Here is an 18752-nt window from a genome sequence, read left to right as displayed (position 1 = left end):
AAGCAACACGCCCTCTGTGGTGTCCTCGCTGTACCCAGTTCAGGAGAGACCCACCGGGAGGCCAGCAGGCTGCCCGTTGGGCTACTGTCACCAGGTCAGACTGCTCCTCAGTCCCGAAACCCCACAGGGGCAGTTCTTCCCTGGCCTATATGGTGACTCTGAGTCGGAAAAGAGCTGGTGAGACTGAGTTTGATATGAAAGGCCCTCTTCTTGGCCATCACTTACTTGGTCATTTGAAATGACGTAATAATGTGCCCTTTCACTGTGCTTATACTACTTGTATGTTGGCTAGGAGGAAGACCCCAATGTGTTTCAAAGACTGTCGATCTTCATAACATCACATTCTTGTCTTTGTAGATCAAATCTCTCGATGGTGTGTCTAACATCGGAAATATTATTAGAAAGTGGCATGGCCTGATATCAGCAATGGTAGACGCGGACCACTTTGACATTAACTTCCCCTTAGACCTGGATATAAAGATGAAAGCTATGATCTTTGGAGCTTGCTTCCTCATTGTAAGCGTTTCACTTTTGGTTTATCATAAAAATTTATCCTTTCTGATGAGAAGCAACTTGGGGTCATGGAAAGAGAATGACCTTTGGAGCTACAATACCTCCTGGCTGTGCCAGCTCCAACTGACAAGACTTGTGCCACATGCTTCATATACAAACCTCAGTCCCCTTGTCTGTGAACTGGGTAGAAAAATGTCTCTCGTTCAGAGTTACGAATATCACTACCCTGTATGTAAAGTGGCCAGCAGAGTGCTTGGAATATGGTAGCCTCTGCAGGGGGTTGAGTGTCATCAGTGCACACCACTTCTCAGGCTCACTATTCAAGATGATCGATGCTATGGTTTTTGAAGGAAGGAAAGTGAGTCAAAAGCTGGCTTCCTTTTTCCTCCTCCTCGTTGCCTTGCCACTAGTGGACGATCCTCAAACTTGCTAGCATTCCATTGGCCTTTCCTGGATTATATGATATAACACATCTATGGATTATGTAAGTAACAGTGATCATAGTTACTTTAATAATCAAATCAAAATATAACTATTGGTAAGTTTAAAATTTTAAAACATGATTATCAAGTTGTTCTTTCACTTAGTATTAAAACTTTAGTAAATTGGTGTCTAAAATGGAAAGCTTGCTGACTACCATCAGTTCCAAGTCTGTAATTGCTGCTCCGCATATTAGATTCTCTTCATAAAGGTTCCTGTAGATGGATTTATTCTTAACTTGAATCCATAATTGCTTGATAAAAGGATAATATTCTGTGTACTGTTTTCGTATTTGGTATAGTGAAGTGCTTGTCATTATTTCTGCTTTATAAATTGTTCACCAATAAATTGCACCCACTTGAAAGTTATAGAAACTGATTTTAAAATTGCTACAATACTTTTCAGTGTCATATGTTAATTTATTTTAAAAAACAGAACCACATTATTCTTATTTTTCTAAAAATAATTTAGTAATTATTTAAATGTACTTCCTCTTTAAAAATTATTTCATTCTGATCATGTTCTCCTGTAAAAAATAGTACTGTTAATAAAATCAAATGAAATTTTTTATGAGACACCTAATAATTGATCGCTATTACATGTACATTATTATTGTTTTTCCACTTCCAGGACTTCATGTATTTTGAGAGGTCTCCGCAGCAGAATCCAACAACATAAAAGGATGCAGCAAAATCAAAATTATGGTTAATAAAAAAATTTTTTTATTTGGAAGAGTTTACAGTTAACCCTCAGTTATTTGCAAATGAGTTTTTGTGCTTTGTGGGTTATTTTTTAAGATGTTAGCTTTGACAGATGGATTAAGAGTATGAGTAAAAGAAGGTAAATTCAATGTTGAGCATCCATCTATTTGGTAGGCAGGCGTACACCCTGAAAAAGCTGTTGCTCATTAACTACATGAACAAAGTCACAATTGGCCTGAACAATCAATAAGCAGAAGATATGGGAAAGTGAGTCCTAAACCTTTCACACTAATAAATAATGGGAAAAGAATGACTCTCTTGAGCCTCTTTGTGGGGAAAAAATGAGTGTGGTACCCATCTTCAGCCATCCCCTCCCCTCTCCTGTCCATCAACATGTCCTTCACTGAGACGTTACTGTCACTGCAGACCAATCTGACCCCGCTCTTCACCTGTAACAAAAGCCCAAAACTCGCTGCCATCGAGTCGATTCTGACCCATAGGGACCCTCGGTAAGGTCCCCAAAGTGTCAGTCTTGATGGGAGCAGACAGCTTCCTCTTCTCCTGTGGATGGTGGATGCATTTGAAGCAGCGACCCCACACTTTAATAGACAGCACTATGAAGGCTCCTTTAAGGATGATAGAAATACTATATATTTTTTACTGTACAAGGAACATTTTACTTGGACTCAGATTATTAAAATCTCCTTTTGCAAAGTTTATAAACTTTGGTTCCATTACAAAATAAATCCTGTCTTTTTTTGGGGGGGTATAAGGTTTATATTGACAGTGTATGTACTCTCATTCATTATCAAAGACAATCAGGTGCTGTGTATGTATAAAAACAGGATCATACTGGCAGGAAACGAGCTGACAAAGCTGCACCCCAGATAGATAGTGCCCTGACCAGAGACTTTCAATGAATATAGCACTTAACCTTTCTTGGTCAGAGATGCCTGAAGTATGAAATGCAAACGTATGTAAAAAGAAGTTGGGCCTGCTCTCTAAGATTGTCTATGGCATCTTAGTCTCTCATTTGATGTAACACAAAGAAGAAGACACTTATTTTTTTATTCAAGAAGATCCTTGAAAATTTGTGTGCTGTTCTAGGGCAGTGATTGATGTTTCTGTTTTCAAATTGTTTAAGGTGACCTTGCTGTGTAGCACTTTATAAAAGAGAAAACTACAGATTCTGACATGGCTTCCTATTGCTCCATTGCCTTTTTATTTACACAATAGATAAATCTGTATCTATTTCAAGAAGAAAATAAAACTAATCATGTTCTTTCTTGGTGATCCACAGTATCAGTAAAGCCTAGTTAGGATCTCTATGCTAACAAATAGTCATGCCAATTATACTCGGTTGTATAAACCAAGACTGTAATCAAATATGCTCTAGCTATTCAGCCCATCTTCTCTGCACTTAGCTCTTTGTCTGCATATGCTCTTTGACCACAGCCAGCATGTGGGACAGAGTATGTTATTCTGCCTGAGAGTAACAGTTTTAAAGCCTGAGTGTTCTTAGCTGTGGTTTTTCTGGGCTGCATGAGGCCTTTAGCTCATAATTCTTTTTGAGATGAAAGTAAGATGCTTTGTTTTTCAATTGTACTCATCCGTTCATGTTAAGAGTTGTTTTACTTAGTGTCTTGTAATGTTCATTTTTATATGTTACTAATTAAAGATGTCTGGTGCTGTCTAAAAGAGTGACTCTTCTGCCTTACATTTGGAAATATAGTCACAATCTTGAACAGACCCACATTCGGTTTCCTGTAATTATGTGTGACATTCTATATATAAAATGTGACAAACAGAGTTCAAAACAGTTACCTACTTACCTGTATTCCCTACATACGAAGACCTGCTGCTTAATACTAAATGTAGATATAGTTAGCACCAGTCATGACATTCAAATGTCTGCTTCAAGTTTTTTGTGGTATTAATATGTCTTTTACAGTGACACTTTCTATTTCTTAGAAAATGTATATTTTATACTATACTTCATAATATAATTTCTGTATTTCTTAATGGTGTTCCAGTATGCCAAAACGATGAGGTTGGTTTTAAACAAGCAGCAATGATCTTATGAAATTTTTGTATTGCCATGCTTCATATTTTTTTCACTTTTAAATAAACATAATATTGCTTGATAACAGTCTTTTTTCTTTCTTTACTTGTTATTGAATCTTTGAATACTTTTTATCAGACAGGTTTTTGAAGTGATGTTTTCATTTTCAGGTGCATTCAGGATCGTTGCTTTCTTATGTAAATGTAATGCTAATGAAGTGAATCCTGTAACTTTGTCATACTGGTGAATAGCTTTCTGACATAGCTTTGTTTTTTATAAATGCTTACTGCAGATATATTTATTTAAGATACATCTAATTCTCTAACAGGGGTGTTAGCATCAGGCGCATTCAAGCAAGCTGCTAGAATTTGCAAAAAATCTTTGAAGACATTAAAAATTTTGTTCACAATGAATACTCTCCACAAATTGCATAAAATGATGATGAACAGGTAAGTTGACTACCTGGCTTCTCCAGCTACTGCGATGTTAAATTACGTCACAGAAGAAACTGAGTGGAGTAGCTCTCGGGGTATGGCCTCTTGCTTCTATTGATTTAATAAACTGATATCAAATTCAGCTGTTTGGCTAGTTGAGCTAATTCTTGAATGAGCCTTTTTTCTGTAACTTGGTTGGCTTCCACAGAATGCGTTTTCCATTGGTCTGAAGGCCTTGGATTCCAGAAGAGAAAAGAAAAAACAAAAACAGTGCATCCCAAGGGTCAAATCCCACGGGACAGTAGAGAATACTTACTGCATGGTGGCATTCCCCACGGTGAATGGCAGCACTGTTACGCATTCAATCAGTGTCTACTAAATGCATAAAAATTCAATTGGTGAAGCTATTTTGAAGGACTAATATTAGTAGCCGAAAGAGAAAAAAACATCTTTTCTAGTATTTTTCTCTATCCATAATTACTTCACTAAGCAACAGCTAAACGCAGGCAGTGGTGGAAAATGCACAGTCATTGCACGGAGGGTCTGATATTCTATTGTGTGGCCGAAATGCACAGTCATTGCACGGAGGGTCTGATATTCTATTGTGTGGCCCAGACTTGCAAACAAGCAGAATCCACCCCCTTGAGGACCGTAATGGATGCTTGTTTAGTGGGCTAGTGACATTAGAGGTCATTTCAGCAGCGTCATTTCCAGTTCTGGTTAGAGGTCTTTCACCAGCATCATATCTGTTCAATTTAGTCGTGCAGGTACGTCAGGCAGGTTGTGTTGTACTGCCAGGCAAACATGAGTAAGATGTATCTTCACAGTCATGTCCACATGCTGAATGCATGGGGGTGCACTCATGGAGGGCAGTTTAATAAATTTCCACCAAATAACCCAAATGGAGTGTTCATTGCAGTGCACACAGTGTCCAATACATCCAAGGGGGACAAAGAACATTTGTTAAATGAATGTCAACTTTACTATGTGTACAATATTCTGTGTTCTAGAGGACAAGAGAAACAAGTAATTATTGTCTAGGAAAGATAAAGTGAGTCAGTGAATAATAGTACCACAAATCTCGAGTATAAAATAAATGCAGAGTATATTACTAACAAATATGTATCTGTTATTTTTAGCTGTCATGTGTTAAGGTGCCAACCCTAATCTCTAGAGGATCAAGTTGAAATTCATCAGCAAGTAAGAGAAGGACGATGAGGTGCTGAGGTGTTTCTTCTGTTAAAATGTTAGAGCTGACCAGCCGGACCAGAAACCTAGGGAAGCAACTTCCTGCCTTACCCCAGTTATTTTCCTGGTTTCCAGAAGTAGCTGGATGGCGAGTGCTAACTGGTTTGGAGGAGGATTGTGGACTGGCTTGGTGGCAGCGCCTCTACATATAAAACTATCTAAACACCACCACCCCCATTTTTAAAAAATAACTAAATAGTAAATTCTAAAACCATGTTTTGTAATTAGATATGTAGCTGTGACTCATTAAATTGTCTGGCAATTCTCACACACGTGCGAAAGCATGTGCATTTTAATTTGAGTCGTTGCTGGGTTTACCTGGTGACTGACTGCCAGGCCAGGTGGAGGCGCAGCTCTGCACATCAGGAGAAAACAAGTCTCATGGGATTGGTGGGATACTGTGACCTGTAATCACATGGACACGCATTGTGGTGGTCCTAAGAGTAATGAACGTATTTTAGTGTTTCTTCTACGCCAGGCTTCATTCTGGTTCGAATTACTTTTCATATGTTAACTTTTAACTCATACAACAATTCTCTGAGTTAGATTACTAAAATAACTCCCATTTTACATATGAGAAGACTGAGGTGAGGTAGATCTGCAAAGCATGACTGACAGCTGGCTCCGGAGGTTAGGCTAGCCTTTCAACGAGGACTCTTTCCACCTGTGTTATCTTTGTTTCTATCGGTATTAAAACGGAGATTTGGGAAAGCAGAAATGCAGAAAAACAGTGGTCTAGTCCTTATGTGCTTCCAAGTGCAGAGTATGGCTGACTAAACCATGAAGCTCCAGTCCGTTTGTGTCTGCGGGTGTGCTGTTTCCAGAGAGGTTTTCTTTTGGAGACCTCTCTGGGTGCCTCAGAGACGTTACCAGGGCGAAACTGTTCCTTATGTTGTTTCTGCTTGATGTTACCCACAGTCATGCGTGTTTTTAATCTGAACCTCAAAACAACAAGGACAGATCTTGCTTATGGATCTGAAGTAACATTTTCTCCACAACCAAACACCATAATAGACAGATTCCTCTTAATTGACAATTGTCAGCTTGAGGTTTTTTGGAGTCCTTCCTGGGTGCAGATGTGCACCTTCGAGGGGGTCCCTTTATCGGGGTCTCCGCATCAATACTCCTCCTGGATGACTTCGCCATCCGCCTCTCCTTGGTGGGGGAACCCGCATTCTTTCGCCAACTCCTTCTCCTCAGGGAAGCCAAGGAAAGTGTCATCTTCTAGACAGAACTCAGATTCCTTCGTTTTTCTTTTCCGCTGCCACTTCACTTATGTTTCTCCTCTTTAACCTTACTTTCTTATGAGTTCGATTTTTCACTTAAAGAACTTTGGGTTATACTTCAGGGAGACTTCCTGGGTGTCTTACAACAAAAGGGTTTCAAGATTACATCATTTGCTCTGTTGCCCAAAATGGGCAAAATGCATTTGTTAAAACAGCATATTATTTTGAAGATGAAATATTCATATCCAATCAAACCCAATGCCATCAAGTAAATTCTAACTCACAGCGACCCTATGGCACAGAGTGGGTTTCTAAGACTAACTCTTTACAGAAGTAGGACCCTACCCGCCCGTCCCAGCACCCTACCCTGACTCTTTCTCCAGCAGATCAGCTAATGGTTTAGAACCACTGCCCTGTGGTTAGCAGCCCAACACAGAACGTAAAATTAACTAGGCCCCAAGCCATCTGCTCTGCCAGGCTGACTCCAGGTGTTACAGAGTAGAACTGCCCGTAACCTTTTGTGTTTAACAGGTCACCGGGCTTGTCTTCAAGGTGCCATGAAAAGATTCGAGCTACCAACTTTTTCATTCGTAGGAGAGTGCAAACTGTTTGCCCTGCTCAAGGGCCTCATACATAAATAGAGCAATCAAATATCACTTTGAACCTATTACTGCTTTTTGGTCGCACTTAGCGACGACATGTACTCAGTTTTAGATGGCACCTGTTTCTATCATCACATTAAAGACTCCAGATTCTCTCCAAAGATGCTTGATGCTTCTAGTACTCTATAGTTAGATAAACTCTCTTCATTTAATATGATGCTGGCAGCTCTTCTACAATCCAGGCACAGATCAGTTTATTTGGAGAAAGTAGAGAAACAGCTTTTTCCTGAAATGGTTTATAAATGTGCTTGCTCAAATTATCTTTGCTAACAATCATAACACATGATAGCATTGAGCTTCAATGTTTTCATTATAATAGAAGAAAATCATGTTAGATATTAGACAGGTATTAGAAATTCTTGATTATGCAGGGATTGGAAGGTGAAGGGTGCAAGGGAGAAGTAATTAGAATAAAAAATATCTTGTTTTGCAGGTCACCCCGCCCCCCAGCCCCTGGTGTGTTAAAAAGAGGCTGAATAACAAATATTTGTCTGAGACCACTTTTAGAAAAAACTATTCAAATAAAGGTTGTCCTAGGAAAGGAAACAGATGTTGACATTGTGGGTGAGGCGGGTGAGTCCAGCGAAGGAGCGGGACGGAAAGGAACAGGTTAAGGGTAGAGCTGCTCTCTTGGAGGGGAAGCTGCCTGCCTACCGGAGAGCAGAGCGGGGCTGGTGGGAGGTGGGAGGTGCCGAATACAAGTTCCCAATAGGAGGCAGCACCCGCTCGGTATTTCTTTCTAAAACGCGCTCTCTTCTTTAGCCCTAAATACTAGATTCAGCACGATGGGAACTAACCAAAGCAGAAACGAATCTACACCTTACTGAATCCGCAGACTCAAAGGAGCATTAAGCACCTTTGATTAAGCTCTTGATTAAGCTTTGATTAAGCTCCTGGTTCCAATGCACAAAGGAGGGGACTAGACAAGGTTCCGGCTGACGTTGCTCTGGGAATTGGTAATATCCTCTCAGACTCCTGTAAATGGTCTGTCGAAGAGAAAGAAGGATTTTTCTCTCTGCCAAGTTGTAAACTCCCTTTTTTAGAATTCTCCATTACCCACACAGATCACCTCTCCTGATAACAAAATTATAATACAGTGACATCAAATGCTTACATGGTAACTGTGTCTGAAAGTCCCCTGGGGTGAGGAAAGCAGAAACGTATCACTGAGTGCACCAGCCTCTGTGGAACCACAGGCATTGCTCCGAGTCCAGCAATAAGCTTTGCTAATTAAGTCATCTTAGGCTAGAGATGAAGCCCTATGTTCTGCATTTTTGATCTATAAAATTAATCTTGCAATGCCTGCCTTATTTTCATAGAAGTTTATTTTGATCATTAGAATAAGAATATTTGAATAAGATGGAGTTATCAAAATATTTAAGTGACTCTGATAGCACCATGGGTTAGCCATTGGGCTGCTAACCACAAGGCCAGCAGTTCAAAGCCAACAGCCAATTGAGGGAGTAAAATGAGGCTGTCTCCTCCTAGTAACTATTAACAGTCTCAGAAACCTTATAGAGCAGGGGTCCTCAAACTACGGCCCGCGGGCCACATGCTGCCCGCCGAGGACATTTATCCGGCCCGCCAGATGTTTTTGCCCGTTTTGTTTTTTTACTTCAAAATAAGATATGTGCGGTGGGGTCGGTGCACTCGGAGCTGTCGGAGTGTGCGAGCGGAACCGGAACCTGGTAGCACTGTGTCTTTCTGCAGCTTCTCCGGGGGCGAGGTTTTCCAGAATCACCGTGAACCCGCTGTCTACGTGTGTGCCAAGTGCGGCTGTGAGCTGCTCTCCAGCCGCTCCAAGTACAGCACTCGTCGCCGTGGCCAGCCTCCACGGAGACCGTCCACGAGGACAGCGTGGCCGAGCGCCCGAGCGCAATCAGCCTGATGATGCCTTTAAGGTGTCCTGTGGTAAATGCGGTCACTGGCTTGGCCATGAGTTCCTCAATGCTGGCCCCAAGCAGGGGCAGTCCAGCTTCTGAATATTCAGCAGCTCCCTGAAGTTCATCCCTAAAGGCAACAAATCTGCCTTCCAGGGGAAGAAAGCGGGCAGCCCAACCCCAAGCAGCCACAGGTATGGGTCACCCCCCTTTAGAACTACACCCTACTGACCTTCAGGCAGGGAGGGCTGGATGGGGGAGGGGGGGCAATGTTTCCTGATGACCCTACCCCTGTGCCAGGATGGGGCCAGGGCTGGTTCATCTTGGCCTCCGAAGCTCCAGGCTGGGACTCTGGTCTTAGGGTGTCTGTGTCTTGAAAGACAAAACACCCTTGGCTTCTCTCCTCAGCCTGGAGGCCCCTCCCTGCCTGTCTGGTCTCACCCCTATAAGCCCCAATTCCCAAAGGGGCTCCAGCCCTCACCAGGGCCCGTGTTGACCCCCTAAGTTGTGTGAGCAGATGCAACCACTACAAGGCCATGTCCCAGTCGGCGGCTCCGGCCAGGTCACTGCATGAATCGCTCTGGTCAAATTCTTCCGGGCTCACCAGGGCACTGATGGTCTGTGACCTGCTGGGGCATGCAAGCCCATGGCACAACCCCTGAGTCCCAGGTCTCCATCTGTGTGGGAGAGCAGCCACTGATCCATGGTCTTCCTACCAGTCCCTGGTGGGGCCCGGGAGGTCTTGTCCCACAGTCTGTACCTGCCAAGCCTGCCACAAGAGAGTACGTCCAGAGCTCCTGGTAGCGGCCTCACCTGCTCCCACCTCACCCTCTCCAACTTTCTGAACTGATGGGCTGGAAACTAATAAAGGAAGGAGACCCAGCAGGCTGCCGTGTCCATGACTGGGTCCATCTCCACCCTTCAAAAAAAAGTGCAGTGTGCATAGGAATTTGTTCATAGTGTTTTTGAAAACCATCATCCAGCCCTCCAACGGTCGGAGGGACAGTGAACTGGCCCCTGTTTAAAAAGCGTGAGGAGCCCTGTTATAGAGGGTTACAATAAGGTACTCATAGGGGCTACACATTGACCCGATAACTGCAGTTCGAAATCACTAGCCGCTCCTCCAGAGAAAGAAGGGGCATTCTGCTCCAGGAGAGTTACAGTCCTGGGAGTTCACAGGGGCAGTCCTACCCTGTCCAGCAGGGTCACCATGAGTCGGCACTGACTCGATGGCAGTGAAGAGCAGTAAGTATGAACCAGAATCAACTTGATGGCAGTGGGTTTGGGTTTGCTAGCATTTCTGTTGGACAAAATAAAAAGGAGAAAGAGGCACAGAAGTTGCTTTGCTTTATACTGGAAAGCTCAGTCAGAAGCAAACTGACCCAGAAATATCCTCAAGATAGAAAAGAAATGCCTGGTTAGCAGGCCAACTGTAAGCAATAGTTTTTAAAGGGGGAAAAGGAGAGGTGGAGAGTGCCAAGCCACCAAAGTACCCCTTCTGTGGCTGCTGGCACGGCAACTGGGGATCGCGGATTTGTGAAATCATCATGTTGCCTTCCCTTGGTTAGATGGAAGCATGAAGTCATGCAACTTGGAGGCTGAGTCACTGACAAGCTTATGGGAAGAACCTCAAAGTCTGCCTGGCAAAGTCATGAAAGGGGGAAATGTGCATGGGTGGTGTGTGTCCACATGTCTAGAGAAGCCAGTTTGAAGTACAAGGTAGGAGCCAGCGCTGTTTCTGGTTTTAGAGAAGGACATCAAGACCCTGCCTCATAATCGAGTTTATTTTTTATCTTGCAATCCAAGGAATGACTTGCTTCTCATTGGCATTCCACTTAGAAGCTATATCTGTTTAAGTTTGGCTCCCTTCTACAATGCCAGCTCGTTAGTTTGACTGAGTTCCCTGTGCCCAAGCTTCCACACCCACTGCTATCTGCCCACCGTTTTCATTTTGAAGTTAGTACTGCCATTTTTTAAGTATTTACCAAGTTGAAGATGTCATTCCAACTTCATAGTGAACAAAGCCACTAATTATTTTTTGTATGTGACCTAAAGGCCAAGGCATATATTTTATAAAGCTTCTGTCCTACAAACTTAACAGTGAATACAAAATATATATGGGCAGGTAAATTTGAGAACAACAGAGTGTGACATGGAAATGAAAACATGAATTATACAAGAGTGGGTTTAAAAAAAAAGTTGCTATAGAGAAGGAGACTGCATGTACTACTGCTTCTCCAAATATAAGCACAGGGTTCTGTGGATAGCCTCTACCCTGAAGCAGGTAATTACAATTTCATGAAGAATTACACAAATAATGAAAATAACATTTGAAAATAGAGAGTGAAGAGGAGAAAAATATTAAGCACATGCATAAGAGGGTAAATCAAAGAGCAGGGCAGCTAGGGTTCCAGTTCATGTATGCATAGGTCTGTGGGTTTGTTTGTTTGTTTACAATATTTGGGCATGCCTCTGCAATCAGTGTATGGCTGCAGACAAGTTCTTCCAACAAAATCCTTCACCTAGTCTTGCTGGGCCTTCAAAAAGAGATCCAATAAAAACAGCAGCTTCCAGGGACTTGACCCTGAAAGCCTCAGCAGCAAAATCAGCTCAAAAAACTATGAACTAAAACTAACATCGTCCACATTGAGTTGCTTCTGACCCACGACAGCCTTCTAGGATGGAGTCCATCCGCTCCCTAGAGATTCCAACACTGTAAATCGTTCTGGGGCAGCGCCAGTCTCCATAGGAGTCGTTGGTGGGTTGGAAGGCAGTCTTTTGGTTAACACTGCCCCACCGAGCTCCAGAGGTGATGGGGGCATCTCTCCCCCCGCCCTGCATGCTGAGGCAGTTGTTGTTGCTGCTGTGGGTGAGGTCAAGTTCGTTCCAACTTACGGTGGCCCCGGGAAACGACCCCGACCTGCACCATCCGCACAATTGTTGTTATGTTCTTCTATTATTGCTGCGGCCACTGCAACAATCGATATCTTTCATCAGCCTTCCTCTTTTCCTCTGCACTCTGCTTTAAGAACTGGTCTCTCCTGATCATATGTCCAAAGTACCTAAGAGGAAGTATCCCTGCTGCCCCACTTCTAAGACAGGTCTGTTTGCTCCTTTGGCCATCGTGGTACATTGACTATTCTTTGCCAGCCACATAATTCGGTGGCATTGATTCTTCTTTGGTGTTCCTCACTCAATGTCCAACTTTCACATGCACAGGAGGTGGTTGAAATCACCAGCTCGTGGGTCAGGCACACTTTCCTCCTCACAGGAGCATCCGTGCCCTTCAACACCCGTGGAGCAGATTTAATCAACACAGCGTGTCCTTTGATCTCTTGACTCCTGCTTCCCTGTGCAGTGATTGTGGACCTGAGCAAGGCAAAGCCCTTGGCAATGCCCGGCTTTCTTCTGTTTATCATGATGTTGTCTATCAATACAGGTGTCAGAATTGGGGTTTTGTTTACACTGAGTTGTAATCCATGCTGATGACTCTCACCTTTTATCTTCACCAGTGAGGCCTTCAGACCCCTCACATCCAACAGGGCACATGGTATGACTTGCATATGGTAGGTCATTCTTAACCCTTCTCTAACCCAAATGTAATCTTCATCGATTTTCTCAAAGAACACAGCGAAAATCACAGAGGTTTACAAGAGGCAATTGTGAAGAAAATGGAAAACTGAATTAGTGAAAATGGAAAACTGAATTGTTATCAAGGAATTTTTTTCTATTCCAACAATGCACCTGCTCATTCTTTAAGGGTAGTAAGGATAGTCCTGAAAGATTTCTAGTTCAATATTAGCCCATATGTCTGATACCAATCTACAAAGTCCTCTTCAGATTCACAAAACACATGCAATTATGCCCAAAACAGGAAGATTCCGAGCCAGTGAGTGGAAAGTCTTGTGGATTCAGTGGTGGTTTAAGCATCTCAGCACCAGCAGGGGTCTCCACGTGGCTCCTCCAGTTCAGGGCACTAGCGTAGCTCCTTGTGTCTTGTCGGCTGCTTACGTCTCCCCGGTAGTGAGCGTGCATCCTGCCTCCAGTGAGCTATTTATTGCTCCACCCCTTCACTCTTAATCCTCTAAATTGACAACAGATTATGTAACCATCACATCAAATCATCAAAAATCATTGTGACAATGGAACAATTCATTCATTTCCCCCCTCAAATCCTAGAGGAAAGTGACATTCAGTGTGACATTTTATATTCAATAAAACTCCTTGTTTAAAGTTTGAGAATATGCTAAGAAAATTTCAAAATGTTTACTTTTCATATACCTTTTCTCAAGATGTAATTGGAAGTTGTAATTCAACAAAACAATGTTATTAAACCAGAAGAGAATGCAATGCAGTAGAAAGACCAAGGATTCTCATAATTTGGTAGAAGAGGAAGTTCCATGGAACTATAAGTGAGCTCCCAAATCCTGGTAGGAACAGGTTAGAATCTTGCTCTAGGAGCATTCTTTTTTTTTTCTCTTTGTTTTCTTTTTTTTTAATCGTTTTATTAGGGGTTCATACAATTCTGATCACAATCCATTACATCAGTTCATCAATTGTGTAAAGCACATCTGTACATCCATTGCCCTCATCATTCTCAAAATATTGGCTCTTCACTTAAGCCCCTGGCATCAGGTCCTCATTTTTTCCCCTCCCTCCACACTCCCCCCTCCCTAATGAACCCTTGATAATTTATAAATAATTATTTTGTCATATCTTTCCCTGACCGACATCTCCCTTCACCCACTTTTCTGTTGTCCGTCCCCCAGGGAGGAGGTCACATGTAGATCCTTGTAATCAGTTCCCTCTTTCCAACCCACTCTCCCTATACCCTACCCTCCCAGTATTGCCACTCACACCATGGGTCCTGAATGGATCATCTGCCCTGGATTCCCTGTGTTTCCAGTTCCTATCTCTACCAATGTACATCCTCTAGTCTATCCAGACTTGCAAGGTAGAATTCGGATCATGATAGTGGGGGGGGGGGACTTTTAGAAACTCGAGGAAAGTTGTATTTTTCATTGTTGCATAGCATCTTGACTGGCTCATCTCCTCCCCTAGACCCCTTTGCAAGAGAATCGCCAGTGGCTGACAAATGGGCTTTGGGTCTCTACTCTGCACTTCCCCCTTCATTGACTAAGGTAAGATTTTTTTTGTTCTGATGATGCCTTATACCTGATCCCTTCGACACCTCGTGATTGCACGGGTTGGTGTGCTTCTTCCATGTGGGCCTTGTTGCTTCTGAGCTAGATGGATGCTTGTTTACTTTCAAGCCTGTAAGACTCCAGATGCTATAGCTTTTGATAGCTGTGCACCATCAGCTTTCTTCGCCACATTTGCTTATGCACGCATTTACTTCTGCGATCATATCATGGAGGTGTACGCCCAATAATATGATTACTTTGTTCTTTGATGCCTGATAACTGATCCCTTCAGGACCTCGTGTTCACACAGGCTGGTGTGCTTCTTCCATGTGGACTTTGTTGCTTCTGAGCTAAATGGCAGCTTGTTTACCTTCAAGCTTTTAAGACCCCAGATGCTATATCTTTTGATAGCTGTGCACCATCAGCTTTCTTCACTACATTTGCTTATTTACCCACTTTGTCTTCAGCGGTTGTGTCAGGAAGGTGAGCATCATAGAATGCCAATTTCATAGGAGAAAGTATTCTTGCATTGAGGGAGTACTTGAGTGGAGGCCCAATGTCCTTCTGCTACCTTAATACTAAGCTTATAAACATAGACACATAGATCTATTTCCCCATCCTCATATATAAATATATTTGCATAAGTACATGTCTTTATCTAGACCTCTATAAATGCCCTTTTCCTCCTAACTCTTTCCTCTATTTCCCTTGACTTTCCTCCTGTCCCACTATCATGCTCAGTCCCCACCTGGGTTTCAGCAATTCTCTTGGTTACCTTACCCTTGATCATGCCCTACCAGGCCTCCCACACCCATCTCACCACCAATTTGGATCACTTGTTGTTCCCTTGTCCCTGGGTTTGTTAACACCACTACCTTTCCCCCCACTGTCCCCTCTCCCATGTCCCCCTGGAACTGTCGTTCCCGTTGTTTTCTCCTCCAGATTGTTCTTCCAGCCTATCTTATTTAGACAGACCTGCAGAGATAATAACATGCACAAAAACAAGACAGAGCAAGTTTTTTGGGATGATCCGAGGCAAATAACTTAAGCAAGAAGGAAAGCCCAGACTGATGTAAAAAACTGGTTCCCTTACAAGAATCAAAGAGCAGAAAAACACAGCCAGAGACTGAACACACTGACCTTGGACACTGCCCTGACACTAAGCTCTTCCTAAGTGACTGAACACACTGACCTTGGACACTGCCCTGACACTAAGCTCTTCCTAAGTGACTGAACACACTGACCTTGGACACTGCCCTGACACTAAGCCCTTCCTAAGTGACTGAACACACTGACCTTGGACACTGCCCTGACACTAAGCTCTTCCTAAGTGACTGAACACACTGTCCTTGGACACTGCCCTGACACTAAGCTCTTCCTAAGTGACTGAACACACTGTCCTTGCACACTGCCCTGACACTAAGCCCTTCCTAAGTGACTGAACACACTGAACTTGGACACTGCCCTGACACTAAGCCCTTCCTAAGTGACTGAACACACTGACCTTGGACACTGCCCTGACACTAAGCCCTTCCTAAGTGACTGAACACACTGACCTTGGACACTGCCCTGACACTAAGCCCTTCCTAAGTGACTGAACACACTGTCCTTGGACACTGCCCTGACACTAAGCCCTTCCTAAGTGACTGAACACACTGTCCTTGGACACTGCCCTGACACTAAGCCCTTCCTAAGTGACTGAACACACTGACCTTGGACACTGCCCTGACACTAAGCCCTTCCTAAGTGACTGAACACACTGTCCTTGGACACTGCCCTGACACTAAGCCCTTCCTAAGTGACTGAACACACTGTCCTTGCACACTGCCCTGACACTAAGCCCTTCCTAAGTGACTGAACACACTGAACTTGGACACTGCCCTGACACTAAGCCCTTCCTAAGTGACTGAACACACTGACCTTGGACACTGCCCTGACACTAAGCCCTTCCTAAGTGACTGAACACACTGTCCTTGGACACTGCCCTGACACTAAGCCCTTCCTAAGTGACTGAACACACTGTCCTTGGACACTGCCCTGACACTAAGCCCTTCCTAAGTGACTGAACACACTGTCCTTGGACACTGCCCTGACACTAAGCCCTTCCTAAGTGACTGAACACACTGACCTTGGACACTAAGCCCTTCCTAAGTGACTGAACACACTGACCTTGGACACTGCCCTGACACTAAGCCCTTCCTAAGTGACTGAACACACTGACCTTGGACACTGCCCTGACACTAAGCTCTTCCTAAGTGCCATAATAAGTCTCAGCTTGTTCCAGAGATTAGGAATCCAGACCAGAGTGTCACAGGCATTGATGGCACAGTTAGGCTTGGGATACAGGCTGGCCTGAATACAAAGATAGCACTTCCTACTCTTGGAAAGATTATAGTGTCAGCAACTCATAGGACAGTTCTACCCGTTCTACTACTGAGTCGCTCTGAGTAGGCATCGACTCAATGGCAGAGAGTTTGGTTTGGGGAGTTTTATGGCTAATTGTTGGATAAGTGAAGTATCCAAACAAACATATTACTTTGCTTTGCACTGTTCTTCCTAAAAGGGCCAATAGTGAGAATTGAAAATAGAACCCTATTTGGCATTTAAATAAAGACATGACACACAGTGCCATTTGAAAAATTTATCATAACCGTAGAGGGTCAGTGAAAAGAAGAAAAAGCCTCAACAAGTTGGATTGACAAGTTGGGGGGCAATAATGGGCTCAAATAAAGCAACAATTGTGAGGATGGTGCAGCAGCCGACAGCTCTGTGCTGCTGCACATGGGGTCACAGTGACTCAGAACTCAGCATAATAGCTGAACATTAACTACTTCTTGGCTGCTTGAATGAGTAAATGACAGTGCACCTACATTAAGGAAACCAGTTGTGGTCTAAAGAAAAGAGAACTTTTCATCTTTGTCAATGATTTTGGGCAATTTTGCTGTATGAATAACATTATTTACAATTCTGTTTGGAGTTAGGCAGTAGAACGCAATTAATTGGCAAACTAGTTAACTCAAAGGAGATATTTGTTGTTTTTAGTGGCTGGTCCTTTCAAGTCATTGACTTGATATTTCTTTCCCAGTTGTAGAAGCTTTAAGGGTTTCAAGAAAAACTAACTCTTGCTTCAAAAATATTCATTAAATAATTATTTGCTTGTCAGTCTAGTCCATATCTAAAACATTTTAAATATTCATAACATATACAAATACTTTTGAGTAAAATTGGCATTGATTATATCTGAGTTGTAATTTCAAATAATCATATTAATTAGCAGAGGGGGCGGGGGAGGAGATGAGAGGACCACTCATTTACAAAGTAATACTAGAAATTAAGAAAAACACTCTGATTGAAGTAAAAAGATAAGGTAGAGACTAGTCACTAAATAGCTACCTTCTGACACCAAAATGTAAATAGCTACCTTCTGGATACCAAAATGGTGTCTGGAAAATATTGGAGAACTTCACAAAATGAGAACCTTCCAGAGAGTTCACCGAAGATTTCACACATGCTAGACAAAATTTGCACGCATAGTCAGCACACAGCCTGTCTGATTATGGTTGTCTTCAAAACTTTGAAGAATCGCCGTGTGATTCTTCACTCTATGAGGTGTGCCTGTAATGCCAGCACTTACACCTGTGCTGACCATGCCTTCTGGGGCTATGATGACAGCGCTAAGGAAAACGAACAACTCTGGGCTGTTGCCTGAGGACGGGCGTGGCCTGGCATGTTGGCCAATGAAAGCTATATTTTGTGCTACTGGGACACTAGTAATTCTCTTTCTTGGGAATCTATTGCAAAAATATTTTTTAACATATGTCACAAAATGCATTCCCCAGATTTTCGCAATGAAAGATTCAAAATAGTCCTGCATTTTCATAGCATATTTTTAATAGAATATATTTTCCTTAAGATCAAAAATATATAATTTGCTACTTTTTTCTCTCTGTTCCTTTTTATAAAGGAGCTCAATGGCATAGTGGCTTACACTTTGGGTTGTTAACCACAGGGTCATTAGTTTGAAAGCATCAGCCACTCCTTGGGAGAAAGATGAGGACTCTGCTCCCCTGAGCGCTAGTCTTGGGAACGTACAATTCTCCCTTGTCCTGCAGGGTCACTATGAGTCAGAATTGACCTGATGGCCACAAGTGAGCAAGTGAGTTCTTTTCACGAGCAGCACTATGGTGCTGTGACTAAGCCTTTAGCTGTTAACCAAAAAGTTGGCAGTTCAGCCTTTTCTCAAGAAAAAGATGAGGCTATCTGCTCCTATAGGATTTAAAATCTCACAAACCTTATGGAGCAACTCTGTTCTGTCCTATATAGGGTTGGTATGAGTCACAATTTACTAATAGTGCAGTTATATAAACACAGCTATTTTTATTACATAATGCAATTCTATTTT

General features: G+C 42.8%; 1 protein-coding gene and 1 pseudogene across 2 annotated transcripts in view; both read left to right on the top strand.

Moving 5' to 3' along the window:
* Window positions 1-3804, top strand: part of PLSCR4 (phospholipid scramblase 4) — a 47789-nt gene extending 43985 nt beyond the window's left edge. For both annotated transcript variants that reach the window (XM_075555899.1, XM_075555898.1), the window contains exons 8-9: window positions 358-516; window positions 1624-3804. In XM_075555899.1, coding sequence (XP_075412014.1) covers window positions 358-516; window positions 1624-1671 — 207 coding nt within the window. In that variant the 3' untranslated portion in view covers window positions 1672-3804. The remainder of the gene's footprint in view (window positions 1-357; window positions 517-1623) is intronic.
* Window positions 2088-9437, top strand: LOC142454621 (methionine-R-sulfoxide reductase B1 pseudogene; annotated as a pseudogene).
* The last annotated feature ends 9315 nt before the right edge of the window (window positions 9438-18752 follow it).

The sequence above is a fragment of the Tenrec ecaudatus genome, chromosome 8, assembly GCF_050624435.1.
Source record: "Tenrec ecaudatus isolate mTenEca1 chromosome 8, mTenEca1.hap1, whole genome shotgun sequence".
Lineage (NCBI taxonomy): Eukaryota > Metazoa > Chordata > Mammalia > Afrosoricida > Tenrecidae > Tenrec > Tenrec ecaudatus.
This window is presented reverse-complemented; position numbering and strand designations above follow the sequence as displayed.